The following is a 15,825-nucleotide window of genomic DNA, read 5'->3' on the forward strand; positions in this document are numbered from 1 at the left end:
ATAAGTAATTAAGATGACATTTTGCTTGGAAGGAGAAATAAGTCATGTCATCCTCTTAAATACATTATACCATTCGGTAAATTTATGACTGATCTCTTTAGTTCCATTACTAATTAAACATTTTGCATTATTTGCAATTTATATCTAGTTATAATTTGTGGAATTGTTAATAGGAATTAATTGCTTATGTAAGATTGCGCTTTTGCAGGTTGTGGATTGGGATTCTGCCCACAGCTGTTATTGTAGCACAATGGAAGTTTTATCAATTGCCAATATCATAAAATCTAGTTCATCTTAAAATATTAATTTCAGTTTTTGTTGTAAAACACAAAAAAAACACATGCCGAGAATCTGAAATAAAACAGAAAATGCTAGAAATACTCAGCAGATCAGGCAACATCAATGGAGAGATATAAAGTTAACGTTTTGATTCAATGACTTGCTAACTTTGTCTTTTTACCCGTGGATGCTTCCTGACCTGCCAAGTATTTCCAGTGCTTTCCATTTTACCGGTCTCAGATGTGACATTCAGAACAAAGTTTTGTGTTTTGCAATCTCTATCCTGGTTGGTGTTCCTCGTAGTCTGTTCAACGTCTTTACTACCTACTTATGTTATTGGGGCTTGAATTTTTTGTGTTTACGGATAGACTTAAATGTGCAGAAATAACAGTGGATTTCTCGAGTAAGCTACAATGACTGACTTTCTGGAAATTTTATGAACCAGAGATTTTTTCTATATTTCAGAACAGCATTGACATTAAAATATCTTGCAAAGCTCTGTTTAGAAAAGGCTTAATAAAAGTCTCCTTGCATCATGCTTGTTGTAAATTTATTGTCTTTCTTTTTTTTCAGGTTGCTCTGCCTTTCCAACCTTACTTCTATGTTGCCACAAAAAAGGTTTGTAGAAAAAGACTAACAGTGAAAATATCCCAATCTGTCTCACACAAAGTTTATTTGCACTTGTTCTATCCACATACTTGGGTTACTTTTAAATATGCATATTCTGTTTTCTATTTGGCAGAATACAGGTTTAATTTAGAGATACAGTGCGGAAACAGGCCCTTCGGCCCACCAGGTTCGGGCCGACCAGCGATCCCGCACACTAACACTATCCAACATGCTTTATGGCCAATTAACCTAGAAATCGGAGCACCCGGCGAAAGCCCACACAGTCACAGCGAGAACGTACAAACCGTACATACAGCACCCGTAGTCAGGATCGAATCTGGGTCCCTGTCTCTGTAAGGCAACAACTCTACGGCCGTGCCTCTTAGCCGCCCTGGTGCCCATGTTGAGAATAAATTGCTTTGGACAAACTGTTTACAAATTATTTGCCGTCCAAATCATTATTATTTAAGAACAATTATTACCTTCATTGTGAGATATGTAATTGTTTTAAAAGGTTATTCAAAACAAATAAAAAGCTGAGTAAGTTACAATAGAAATAACATTGGAACTTTTTTTAAATAAAACAGGGGTGTGAGCGAGAGGTTTCGTCATTCTTGTCCAAGAAATTTCAAGGCAAATTAAGTAAGATAACAACCATTCCGAAAGAAGACTTGGATTTGGTAAGATTACTGCCTTTCTCTGTTGTTTTTTCCACCACCACCAAAAAAAAATGTTTGGATGGTGTAACATTATCATTAAATATATTTATTCTGCAGCCTAACCACCTAGTTGGCTTGAAGAGACTCTACATTAAGCTTGCCTTTAACACGGTTGATGATCTGCTAAAAGTTCGGAAGGAAATTTCTCCATCAGTGAAGAAAAACAAAGAGAGGGAGAAATCCAATGATGCCTATACAGTTATGTTGTCCAGGTATTTCCGTAATGAATGGTCTTTGTTTGTTTGTGTCATTAAAATGCTACTGTTGTTGGCTTCCCATGTTCTGCAACTTTCATATTGTTTAGAAAGCTTGTGAACAATAATACTTGTGATATTTGCAAGTTTATAATGGAGTCAGGATTGACAGGATAACTTTCAACATGTTAAGTGTTCTTGTTTACAGGTTTTGTTTAATTTAGTTTATTATTTGTTTGCGTGCTATCCAACCAAGAAAAAACTATACATGGTTACACTCAAGACGTCCACAGACCACAGATGAAGAGCACAACATTCAGTGCAAGATAAAGTCCTATTTAAAGATAGTTAATACATCTCCAATGAAGTAGATGGGAAGTTAGGACTGAACTCTAGCTCACGAGAGGACAGTTTGGTTGCCTGATAGCAGCTGGGAAAAATTCCCTTAAAATTTGAAGTATGTATTTTCAAACATTTTCTTGTTTTTCCTCTGAAAGAGACCTGCCCAGTTGAAACCCCTCGTATCCCAATTACTAAGAGGCCAAAGAATCGGGATAAATGTTGCACACCAAGATCAGAAATTGCTGGTGTCTCATCTTGCCTCACATATCAGGGATACATTTTCTGGTTTATGTATAATTCATTAGTACATTGTTGAAAATAAGTCTGTTTTTGTCAATTTTAGTCACACTACATAGGAGTGTATGGCATTTCTTCATATGTTTAAAGATATTTGTTTTCATTGTAGTGCCTTGGCCGGAGGTAATGTGACAGAAGTGGAAGAAACATCAAAAAAAATCTCTGATCAAATGGAAAACATTATTGACATTCGAGAATACGATGTACCTTATCATGTCCGAGTATCCATTGATCTGAAGATTCAAGTGGTGAGCACACCGATTGTATGTAGATCGTTGTTATGCATTTGACCAATGATGTCAAGTCTTTCTCTGTGATAATGGAAAGCTGTTAATTAAATCTGAAACCTAACCTGGTTCATAATTGCTCCCAATTCTATTGCATTCAATCCATTGCTGGTGTATTTCTGGATCTTGTGCCTTTTCCAATCAAGGGGTTAGCTGGTTATGTATCCACTATTCAGACCCTCCAGTTTGATCGCTGATTGGTGAGGAGCTGTGTGAAAGAATATCTATGGCTGAAGCTCCATTGCAATATTAATGGAACTTGAGTATACGTGGCTTGACTGTACATTTAAGGTTAAGGCTGCAGTAGTCTTTTAATCTTCAGACAGATTATTTGGAATAGTTACACATATTTTGCTGGTGACTTCTCTGAAATTGTAGCCGTGGCTATTAAAAGTGGCTGTGCTTACCAAGAGATGAAAAGTTATCATCATTGTATTCAAAGGTAGACAAAAATGCTGGAGAAACTCAGCGGGTGAGGCAGCACCTCACCCGCTGAGTTTCTCCAGCATTTTTGTCTACCTTCGATTTTTCTAGCATCTGCAGTTCTTTCTTAAACATCATTGTATTCAAGTTGTTCTGTAATATGGTTCATTTTCTGCAGTTTCAATCTCATTGCATTTAACAAAACCTATTAATTTTTATTTTCTGAATATTAAGGTGATCTGGTACTTTTTTGCAACAGAAGACAGCCATGGATTTTCATTTTTCTTTCTTTCTAGGCACATTGGTACAACATTCGAATCCGTGGTGGCATTTATCCTCCTGAAATTGTGCGTAGGGATGACTTAGTTGAACGACCAGTAAGTAATGGATAACTACATGGTTTAACCCGATTTTACAGTTATTTCCACCATCAATTAGCCATGTTATTTATTTTTAATAAACCACTAACAGGTTTTTGGAACAAGTTTTTCTTCTCACTGAATGATACAGATTAACTGTAAATGTGTGGTTATCCCCAGACAAGATTCAGCATTATTTTGGAGTAAAGTACATTTCTAATTTGCAACAATGTTGTTTCATGTTAGAGATTTGTTTTGTAAAATTAGTCAATTGTAAATTAAAGAACCCAAAGTTTTATATTTTTATTTGTCCTTTAGTTTGGATAATTTGTTCATTATATGGATGGGGTTTTTTTTTTAATTACAAATTATTTTTTTTTTTCCCCAGGATCCTGTTGTTTTGGCTTTTGATATTGAAACCACAAAACTACCATTAAAATTTCCAGATGCTGAAAATGATCAGATCATGATGATTTCCTACATGATTGATGGACAGGTTTGTTTCTATATTTGTAACGAAAAGTGATAACTGACAATATTAACATTTAGAATAAGAAGATTATTTTATAGAATCTTTAGAAAACATTGTTGCATTTTCCTTAAATTTGATATCAACTCTGCAATGTGCCTTGGAGAATATACTGAATAATAATGAAATGAGGAAAAGACAGATTAATCTCTTTCCAACAGTCAGAACCATAGTGAATATTCCATTGTGTTTGGAGTCCAGTTAAGGTTTGGAAAGATGGAAATCATTCTCTTTGACCCCCCATCTTGGACAATTCCCATCCTCCACTTAATCAATCTTCTGATATAATCTATTCCACACCAAGACCCACTCAGCCACCAGCTCTGTTACTTTTTTGTTTACCTCTCAGTAATATAATGCTTTAATATTCCTTTATCGTCACTCCAATAGTGCAAATCTTTTATTGTGGACAGCTTTAGATGCAATTCTCTTTTCTTTCCCAACTTTGATCTCCGACTCATTCCTCTAAAGTTGTCAGCTGTAGCTTGAGTTGGTTTGGCTCAGTTCCCCACTTTCCTCCCTATATTAATGCTCTCGCCATTTTCTTTGTAAAAAAGCTTACCTCTGTGCATGTGATAATAATAAACCTAATCCCATTCTTATGCTCATAACATGTCGTAGAATATTTCTCATATTGAAGTTGTTTATATATCAGAAAATGCATGTTGTTGGAATCTTATTAGCTGCATCATATTAATGTGCAATTTCAATTTACCTAAGTATGTAAATGTTTGTTCTCTATTTTCAGGGCTATTTGATTACAAACAGAGAAATTGTATCTGAAGATATTGAGGATTTTGAGTTCACACCAAAACCAGAATATGAGGGTCCCTTTTGTGTGTTTAATGAGCCAGATGAAGTGAGTGAAATTTGTTTATCCGATGATTGATTAATCTGCTATTTTTAAGATTTATGTTGAACGATTTGGTGCTTTTCGCAAGTTGAGCTGTACAATGTGATACCATTTGAGAATGGCCTCTCATTTCAAAGGTACATTTTCTGTTTGCTACACTTTGCTAAAGTCTCAATAACATTTTCTGTTTGTTATACTTTGCTAAAGTCTCAATAAAAAGACTTGTTTTTGTAAATGTTGTCACTGATCTTTTACCTTCTATTTTGGTTTAGGCAAGCTTAATTCGGAGATGGTTTGATCACGTCCAAGAGAGTAAACCTAACATATTTGTGACATATAATGGTGACTCTTTTGATTGGTGAGTGATTTGTTTATTAATCATAATGCAGTCATTGTAATGCAACTTTAGATTTTGGAACAATGGATTTTTTTCACGTATGCATAGTGAATTAATATGTCTGGCCTTTTGCAACTCTGCATTAGGATTAGCCTTATTTTGTCTTCTTAGATATTGACACACTTGCATCTAGACATTGATGGTTCAAAGAAGATTGTGAAATAACATAGCAATCACTATTTTAATGATTTGAGAAGCAAATTGCCTTATTAACGCAAAATGCATTGATCTCTTTTGCACCAGGATAGAAAAAGAGGTCAGAATTGTAATTTTGTCTGTTTTCCAGGCCTTTTGTTGAGACACGAGCAGCGGTGCATGGATTGAACATGTACCAAGAGATTGGCTTTCAGAAGGATAGTCAGGGTGAATTCAAAGCCAGTCAAAGCATTCACATGGACTGCTACAGGTACGTGATTTGGGATCTTTAACGGTAAATAAAGAACGATTAAAGTTGTTTCGTAAGACTGAATGAATTTCCCTTTATTGACAGTCAGTATAATTAAAATCAATTTTTTTTCCAAAGACTTATTTGCATGCTTTCATGTTGCTTTAAGTAGCCCATTCCTTATGCATTGACTTCAATCAAAATTGTAGCCTAGGTTTAAAAATCTCTAATATTTCTAATCTCCAATAGTTTTAATCTCTAATATTTTTGTGAGCAGTGTCTCAGTATCAGAAATAAAACTCTGGGAATAGCAAGAGTGGCAATTGAGAATACTATGTTTGTAAAAGATGACCATGATGATTGTACAGTTCAAGCACTTGACGAACTGAGGGAGCAATAACTTTGTGGATAATGATCAGAATGTTAAAATATGAAAGGAAATTTACATTCCTTTGTTTTCTGTAACGCATGATGATGTCGCTGTATATGGGATTGGTTGATCAACTCACTTGGGACTGAGTTACCCTTGCTATGAAGTTTGATCAGGAAAGAGGAGCTCATTTATCTCAGGCCATGTCCACGTAAACAGTTGAAGATGTTGACGGCACAGCAGAACCTTTCATCTGAGCTGGAAAATGAAGTTGAGATAATGCAGGTATACAAGAGAATCAAAAGAAAGGAAAACCAGACTGCAAGAAAGCTCTAGAAGCTGTAGGTGGCCATAGGTCTACAGAAAAAAATGGTCATATATATTTACAAACTGCAAATCATGTAGAAAACTCAACTATTGGAAGAAGATGTGTAAATGAAAAGTGCAAACATTGAACCATACCCACACGAGTAAAAGGACGAACAGAAAAGAAATGGTCAAAGTTTCCATTTCAAAGACAATAGAATTTGAGGAAACTCTAAACATTGGAACTGTACAAATGCATATTGCAGTTTCCAGTGAAATGATATCCACACAACAATCCAAAGAACCAAGCCACAACCAAGTTCACAATGGATATGGAACCTCCTTTAACATTATGTTACTCGGATTGTGCCGATAGACCATCGTTAAACTGGAAAGAATGTCTAGAGACAAAGCTATGTGGTGCAGACGGAATATAGAGATATAATTCCACCTTGGATGCACCCAAATTGCAAGAATGAACATAGGGTTGTATACAATGTTAACAGTCTGTTCTACATCACAGGTGAAAGAATCTGGGAAGCTGGAATTGAAGAATATTGAAGACAGTGTTGGGAAATGAAATCCATATGCTCATTGAAAAGTGCCCTTCAAGAAGAAGCAAAATAGTTCTAAGCCAAATATACCAAGAGTATTTTGATGAAACCTTTAGTTGCTTTGAACCTTGCATATCATCAACATCCTAAATTAAACCCGTGTTTTCCCACTCCTGAACAATATACCAGGCAAATTTAAGAGAGTGCTTGGAAAGGAATGGAGCTTAAAGAGATACAATCAAAGTCACTCAACCTATTCACAAGGTAAACTCCAGTATGTGGGGAAGAGAAGCCAAGTGAATAGTTAAAGAAATGCTGAGATTCATAAACTTGAATATGTAAACTACTAATACGATAAGCTACCTACCCTCAAATCTGGTAAAAATGGTTACAGCACAGGCAAATAGTAAAGGTTTCAGCAAAATTGATGTCAGGAATGGTTATTGGAATTTAAACTGGTGAGAAAGCTTCAATGTTGCAACATGTAACACATTATTTGGATGATATATGAAATAAGATCCACTTGTTTGCCTTGGAGTAATCCAGGGCATATTTCACAGATGAGACTAAAATGATACAAGAGATCAGTGGATAACACCCTGATCTTGAGGGGATGTCAAAGTTCACAATTGCCATTTTTTCAAACTTTTGGGAAGAGTCAGGCCTAGGAAATGATCAGTGAGATGTAAATCGCTGAGATGAAAATACTAAAGCACTAGCACAAATGTGATGTAAATTATAGAAATAAAAAACAACAGATGCTGGTTAACAACAAATTGATAAAAGTGTCTAAAGAAGGGTCTCGACCTGACACTCTCCCATCCATGTTCTCCAAAGAAGCTGCCTGACCAGCACTTTGTCCTGATCAGTAAATTATTTCATTAACAGACGCAAGGACATGATGTGCCTGAGGCAAACTAAATGTACTGCAATTAAGAATGTAGGTTCACAGGTAGATGCCTCAAAGCATGGGAGCAGTCAATGTGCAAGCAACCATGTTGATAGAATTCAAATCGCAAAGGGCCTGTCCCACCAGCATGCGATTGCATGCGTCTAGCGCGACCAAATGTGGTGGCTTGAGGCGTACGGCCTCGCGGGGCCGGTCCCACTTCCAACCGCGGAGCCGTCTGGAGGTGTGCGGGGCTGGTCCCGACATCATACTCACCAATCAGCTGGTCGAATTGAAGCGCTTGAGCTACTGGGAGCCACGTTTATTGATAAGAAAAGGGATTTGCATTTGTTTAATAGACTCTTAAGACATGTAGTTAAACATTTTTTTACCCTGTTTTAGCTGTTCATTGTTTTTTCTTTTCATGTATTCAGTTGGTATGTTGTCCCTTTCACGGATCATTCTACTGAATGGAGCAGATAAAATAAACAAAAACACACCAACATACACCTAGGGCGGGCTGATTGAATTTGGACGTCGGGCGGTTACGTCATCACGCAATGGCACGCCGGGCGGTGACGCCATCGCTCAACGCCACGCCCTAGGTGTATGTCGTCAAGATGCTGCGTACGGCGTCGAGCCGCTGTGTACGCCCGTCGAGGTGCTGCTAACGGCCTCAATGCGGCTGCCGGCTGACAGGCCGTCGCCATGTGGGATTTTTGGACAGTGTCAGTTTTTCGGAGCCCCGCGTGATGTCGGGACCAGCCCCGCACAACTCCATACGGCTCCGGCGATCGAAGTGGGACCGGCCCCGCGAGGCCGTACGGCTCAAGCGACCACGTTAGGTCGCGCTCGCTGCATGCAGTCTCATGCTGGTGGGACAGGCCCTTTAGTGCTCATGTTGCAGAAATATAAGGTCATATATAGTTTTAGGATTTCCACACCTCCCTGCAGAAGTGAATTCATGGTGGAAGTATAAACTGCTAAGAGCAAATGTACAAAAGAGGGTGACCACAAGACTGCAAAAATTTATCTTGAGACTCCGGGATTATGATTTCACTTTGAAATGAATGTTTCATTTCAATAGATACGCTATCTTACTTGCCATCACTGATATCTTGAGACAAAAGAGATCTGGATTGGTAGATAGGTCATTTTGTTAACGTGACAACAAAACTAACAAAGAAGGCTGACAAAGATGAGCAGTTGCAGATGCTCTATGAAGAAGGATTCAAGAATGGCTTCAAAAGATGAAATGAACATAATCAGCTCTAAGGTGTCATTGATCAGTTCAAGATGTCTTCTCATGGAAAGATTGTATTTGGCTGACTGGATCCAGAATCATCATTCAAAATGGTGGAGGAACAATTACTCTGGGACAAATTTGAAGACTACATGTACATAGAGTGGAATGTGTGATCAGCTGTATATGGAAAAAAAAAGTGTCAATATGCTTAGTGTACCAAAAGTATGGAAATGCACAACCAAAAAAGAAATGCTGGCTGCTGACATACAACCTTTGATCACATTGAATGGCGGTGCTGGCTCGAAGGGCCGAATGGCCTAATCCTGCACCTATTTTCTATGTATCTAAGCCAAGGCAAGTTGTAGGAACTAATTCATTTGCACACTTCCCAAAATACTATCATGGAGTTGTGAACGACTTCTTCAAACTACCATGTGTCAGAATGATGAAAGACTTAAGAAACACTACAACTATCATCGCAGTTCACATCTTGTTTGTAGAACAAAGGATTACTGAGGACCTGGTATGTGGTAATGGAAGCCAACTCGTATCTATAGAATTTAGTTTGCAGACTGCATTCTGGTACCTCCTTATAACATCAATCCCACCCCCAAAATACATAGTTTTGAGGAGAGATGTGTCCAAGTAGTCCGAAGGGCTATTATCAAATGTAGAGGGGAAAGCTACAATTAGCGTTGTCATTCAATGATACTCTTTGAGACGGGTGTGTGATCACCCACTAAGCTGTTGAACAGCAGTAAGTATGGCAGCTTTGCCAAGCAAATCGTATTCTCCTTTGAGACTAGTAATAAAATAACTATATAATGCTCAAATGAAGCTAACATAATGACAATCATTCTAAATCATTGTGTGGATTTCTGAGAGAGCAAGCAGTTTATTTACAAATTCCAGTTACTGAAGCCTAATACCCAGCTAAAGTAATTATTACAATTTGTATTCTGAGACTGTGTGTCTAGAAGATTGACCAATGCATGAGGCAGAACATCTGACTTGCACCTAAACCAATAAACCAGTGGCATCATCGAAACCAGCAGCCCTCAACTGCATACTGAATGTAATTTTTAAACAGGTGCAAACACAGTTCACAAATTCGTGATCCACAAGATAGAGCTCCAATACCTTGATACCTGAGCGAGATCATGCCTGGTATCATCTCTGATTTGAATTGCTGCGCAAATGGCAGCAATGCCTTGGCTGTTGAACGTCTTAAATTCCATGCTCTTTCCTACTTTTATGACTGTTTTATAAAACTTCCTTTGAGAGTTGTTGATCATTTACCCTAATACCTGTTTACAAATACTCAGTGTGTTTTGCAATGTTAAGGTACTGGTATAAACATAAGTTGTACAGATAAAAAGTAAACCCTTGACCAGACTTCCTAAAGTGAACTTGTTTAGGACTAAATTGATGTAGAAATCTGAGAATGACCAATGCTGGAACACCAATGGAATGGGGACTGCTGCTCCAGTGAATGCTGTGAACAAATGCTTGAGCTTGCCTGTATTCTTTGCTCGTTATTATATGACAGTGGTTTCTGTTTCTATCTTAACTTGGGTTGGACTGAATGTCTTTATTTTGGATGTTCTTTTCATCTCAGATGGGTGAAACGAGACAGTTACCTGCCTGTGGGTAGTCAGAACTTGAAGGCTGCAGCCAAGGCTAAACTTGGATATGACCCTGTGGAGTTGGATCCAGAGGAAATGTGTCGAATGGCAACTGAGGAGCCCCAGGTAACGACAGCAGAAATATATTAAAAGGGGCTTAAAAGCTTGCTTTAGTTGATTGTGTTGTGGTTGCAAGCATCAGAATGTGGTGAAACTTGAAGAGTTGGAAAAATTAGCTAAAGTGTTTCAAAAGTAATGGTATGCTGAGAAGCAAAGATGTGATGGAAATACTTTCTGAGATGAGATGCTTGGTGTCGATGTGTGAGTATCAGAATGGAAGCATCGGAAATTGAGCCGATACGCTTAATCCTAGACAAGGTAATGCCTTTGGGCTCGGCAATGGAATTTTCAGAAAAAAATGTGATGGACTCAGAAGAACTCCAAAAAATAAGTTAGTCCTTACAGAAAGGGGTTGGGGATGGTTATAATCCATAATGTGTTGGTGCAGAAGTCTAGGTGAAGCAGAGCTGGAGCAGAGACAAGTTCGGGAAGACGAGTTAGAAGCAGCCCAGTACAAGAGATGAAATCAGAGATTGAATTCAATTGATCAAAAGCTACCACTGGTGCTACCAATAGTGCTACCACTATAACAGTCTGGCAATCCTTGGTAGAGAGCCTGTGGTTTTCAGATATTAGGTATGAAGTGCTTTCTGTCACATGCTTTGGTGAGTGAATTGACAATGGCTTGTATTGCAGAGGTCTATAATCTCTTACCATTTAGTTTTTTTCCCTGCCAAAAACGGACTTCTCATATTCTCCATTTGCCAGATTTTCGCCCATCAACTTAATCTATCTATCCATTGTTATCCTATTTATGTCATCCTAACTACTTAGTTTCTGATCTATCTTTGTGTCATCAGCAAATGTAGCATTCAGACTGTGCATGACTTTGTCCATCATTTACAAAAAGTGTGCCCCCTACACCGAACCCATGCCATACCATTGCAGATATGAGACGAGATATGTTCTTGTTGGAATGCAAATGAGGGCTAAGGGGTGATCTTACAGAGGTTTAGATAATTATGAGGGGTATAGATAAAGGTCGATAGGCACAGTCTTTTTCCAAGGGTGGGGAAGTCTAAAACTAGATAGGGCAAAGGTGAGAGGGGTAAAGTTTAAAGGGTACCGAGGGGCAGGTTTATCCACACACGTGGTGGTGTATGGAACAGGCTGCCAGGGAAGGTGGCACGGACAGATACAGTCACAGCTTTGAAAAAGCATTAGGCAGGTAACATGGATAGGAAAGGAATGGACCAAATGCAGAAAAATAGGATTAAGGGAGATGGGCATCTAGGTCAGGGTGGACAAGTCGGACTGAAGTGCTTGTTTTCATTTTGTAGTATTTTATTACTCTATGGCCACTTATTACACCTTGTGAATCAGATAAACATTAATTTAAGCTTTTAAGAAGGAACTGCAGATGCTGGAAAATCGAAGGTACACAAAAAAGCTGGAGAAACTCAGCGGGTGCAGCAGCATCTATGGAGCGAAGGAAAAAGGCAACGTTTCGGCCCAAAACGTTGCCTTTTTCCTTCGCTCCATAGATGCTGCTGCACCCGCTGAGTTTCTCCAGCTTTTTTTGTGTACCATTAATTTAAGCTTACTCTGTTTCTTGTTGGATAGCGAAACTCCTATCTACCCTAAAATGGTTCCTTTTAAAATCGATAAATTTAGGATGAAAGTACATGGCCTATCCTCACAATTTCTGGAATATCAATGCCTTTATTTTTTCTGTTTCAGACATTAGCTACTTACTCAGTGTCCGATGCTGTCGCTACTTATTACATGTACATGAAATACGTACATCCTTTCATTTTTGCTTTGTGCACAATCATTCCTATGGAACCTGATGAGGTAGGTGCACAAAACCTGGAGGACTGTTTTTTAAATTTAGTTCTTGATATGTACGGTTCTGGGAGGAGTGTGGGGTTATTGGGCTTTTATGCGAGAAGTGATTACTATTCTTAGTGATTGAATTCTGACACTAATTTTTGGTATGGGATTCTAATAATGATTCAAGGCAACCAACAGGTTTATTTAATGGTGTTATTTGAGGTGACAGTGTGGTAGCCTTTGGAGATGTGGAGCCACATAGATGATGATTTGTGCCCTGTAAAGTACTCGGAGAATCCAAGGAAATATAAGGGGAAGATGCAACTTGATTAAACGTAAATCTCAGGGTATTGATTGATGGACCAATGTTTCAAGAAACCATCAATAACAATGAAATCATATACTAAACTTAGATATTTATTAAAGAAGGAACAATGTTGCGAGTTGCCATTCTCGTTATTCTCACTGGGGTGTTGCCTGGCTGTGCTGGCACTCAGGCCTGATATATTAAAGCAACAAGACAATGGCCAACTGGTTCTCGTGAGATGAAAAATATTGGTGCTCTCTAAAACATCTTACGTGACATCCACACCCTCAATAGTGGGAAGAAGGGCTTGTTGTTACCATTGTAATAAGAGATAGCTAGAGACCTAGGTTAAGATAATGACATATTTATTTTGGCAACTTAAACTTGGTGAGGCATGAAACTTGGAACATGAGACATGGAACAGATTGAAGATGGGCAAAATGAGTTGGACTAGGACTGGACTATTTACACTTTTAGATCAAGGCAGGGATGAAGTTTGAAACACAATATTTATACCAAAACAATGTTCAATGATTGAGGTAATGTGATCTATTGGGTTTTTTTCAATTCTATTTTTTTAAATAATAATAATAATAAATTTTATTTAATGGGTGCCTTTCAGACATCTCAAGGACACCTTGTTAAATAAGTTAAATAAGTTAAATTTAACTCTCTACCCAAATTATAAATACATGCATTAAAACATTATCAATCAATTTAAAAAAAATGCAAGTATCGATTATAACTTGATGTGGACGTGCTCTCAGTTTAATTATTTGATTGTTTAAGAATTTTGAATAATCTGGTCAGGGTAAATTCAGCAAAACCAACAGTTCAAGGAATGGTGCTGGTGGATTGTTCAAGCATCAGTTTGGTCAAGTTGGAGAGTAGTTATTGCCTGTGAGTGGAAGATTAAGCTTACCACCGCTTGCCTGCAAGTTAGCTTATGATCACAGAGAAAGGTAGAACGCACTAATAAAAATAAACTTAAAAACTGCAGCCCTGCAGGTGTTTGACAGTGTGCCAGGCTACCCACAGAACTTCGAGGGGCTCATAATGTCTCCTCTCTCAGTGAAAGTTTTTGCTTGTTGAATGTATATCTGATTTGTGTATTTAAAATGATCAAGCAGTATGAAAAAATGGAATAGAGAAACCATGCTCTGGCATTGGTGTTGAGGTAGAGAAGGGCATAATTTTTTTAATTGCTTCCAAAGCAGATCAGAGGTACTTTATCATGGGAAGATCAGTAAAAATGCACTAAATTCCCAATTAAACTGGACACTGGGCAAACTGAAATATTTAAAATGACATACTTTGTAATTTTATTTAATGTCTGGGAGTAAAGTGAATAAGTGGAGTTGAGGTCAACAGTGACGATGAGTGGTGGTTATGAGAGTACAGGGATGTGGCTTGAATTTGACTTGACTTAGCTCAGTTTTTCAATGCACAATTCCTGCCACAAGGTGGCACCAAGGTTTTGTAATGGCAGTAAAGTAAAATAGGGTTTAATTTAATTATTTTCATGAAGAAATCTGTTTGTACTTTTCAGGAGGGCAACTTAATTTTGACATGTAATTGAATGCATTTCTTCACTTGGTAATACGTTCTTCTTTATGTCTCAGGTGTTAAGAAAGGGGTCTGGAACACTTTGTGAAGCATTGCTTATGGTCCAGGCCTTTCACGCCAACATCATCTTCCCAAACAAGCAGGAACAGGTCTTTAATAAGCTGACAAATGATGGTCATGTTCTTGACTCGGAGACATATGTGGGAGGACACGTTGAGGCTTTGGAATCAGGAGTTTTTCGCAGTGACATACCATGCCGATTTAAAATGGTGTGTATTGAAAATGAATGCTGCTGTTATTACTCAAGACATGCACATCCAAACATTTTGGGGTTCATCTGGTATCTTAAGATTTCAAAGGAGTAGGGTAAACTGTTGGTTGTATGTTGCACTTTATCTTCAGATATTGTAAAATATACATTATATGGTATGGGTATACATGAAATGGGATGGTTAGAAGTGGGTTACAGTAAGTTCCAATTTATTTTTGCTAATAGGTTTTCTTATTCTTAAATTCTACCAACTGTGTAAAGTTGGTGGGCTTGGAGTAAATACTCTTATTGCCTGGCTGGCATTATTTATCCCAGGAGTTCCAGGGCACATTGATACTATGTGCTTTGTCCCATTTTTCCCCCTATAGCCAACTGACAAGGCATTGAGGTGGCATTACTCCACAGAGTTTATCTCCCAGTGGGAGCAGTCCTTTTGGCTCTTTAGTGCAGCACTGGAATCTTGGACAACGTTTCTAGGTTGTTCGAGTTCAAACAGAAGCTTGGTTTCAAGTGCAAGCACTAATAAAAGGATCTGTGTGAAGCTGAAGGGAGAGGCTCTTCCCACATCTGGGGGATTTTCTGAGTCAATGCTTCTTGATGCTTAAGCTTTTGGAGGTACTTGCCTACTTGAGAATGCATAATTCAATATATTCTGACATTCTTCAACAGGATTACTGCTGATAGGCAAACTGGTCTTATTGTGCCTCATACTTGAAAATATGGCCTCCGACTACATTGACTAGAGTATAAACATTAGTTGCAGTCATAAATAAAATTTATGACTTGTTTAGAGCTCCAAGATTCGAATAAATTCAGAAGTGTTACTTCAATATTCAACTTTTCTGCTTCAGTATATTTTTATACTGATGAACGTAGTGGCGCGGCTGATAGAGCCGCTGTCTCTCAGCGTCAGAGGTCTGGTTTCGATCCTGACATTGGGCGTTGTCTGTGTGGAGTTTGCATGTTCTCCCTACCTCCGTGTTCTCCACTTTCCTCATATATCCCAAAGATGTGTGTAGAGAGTGGATGAGAAAGTGGGAGTATCACATAGAACTAGTGTGAACAGGTGATCGATGGGCGGTGTGACCTCATTAGCCCAAAGAGACTGTTTCTATGCTGAATCTA

At 38.2% G+C, this 15,825-nt stretch overlaps 1 protein-coding gene across 1 annotated transcript in view; it reads left to right on the forward strand.

Moving 5' to 3' along the window:
- The window catches only part of pole (DNA polymerase epsilon, catalytic subunit), a 109,882-nt gene that overhangs the window by 5,420 nt on the left and 88,637 nt on the right, over positions 1 to 15,825 (forward strand). The window contains exons 4-15 of the mRNA XM_033043398.1: positions 853 to 897; positions 1,476 to 1,568; positions 1,665 to 1,819; positions 2,550 to 2,688; positions 3,447 to 3,527; positions 3,898 to 4,005; positions 4,787 to 4,897; positions 5,164 to 5,249; positions 5,575 to 5,694; positions 10,657 to 10,789; positions 12,464 to 12,577; positions 14,486 to 14,698. Of these exons, the coding sequence (XP_032899289.1) occupies positions 853 to 897; positions 1,476 to 1,568; positions 1,665 to 1,819; positions 2,550 to 2,688; positions 3,447 to 3,527; positions 3,898 to 4,005; positions 4,787 to 4,897; positions 5,164 to 5,249; positions 5,575 to 5,694; positions 10,657 to 10,789; positions 12,464 to 12,577; positions 14,486 to 14,698 (1,398 nt within the window). The remainder of the gene's footprint in view (positions 1 to 852; positions 898 to 1,475; positions 1,569 to 1,664; positions 1,820 to 2,549; positions 2,689 to 3,446; positions 3,528 to 3,897; positions 4,006 to 4,786; positions 4,898 to 5,163; positions 5,250 to 5,574; positions 5,695 to 10,656; positions 10,790 to 12,463; positions 12,578 to 14,485; positions 14,699 to 15,825) is intronic.

This window comes from Amblyraja radiata, chromosome 25, assembly GCF_010909765.2.
Source record: "Amblyraja radiata isolate CabotCenter1 chromosome 25, sAmbRad1.1.pri, whole genome shotgun sequence".
Taxonomy (NCBI): Eukaryota; Metazoa; Chordata; class Chondrichthyes; order Rajiformes; family Rajidae; genus Amblyraja; species Amblyraja radiata.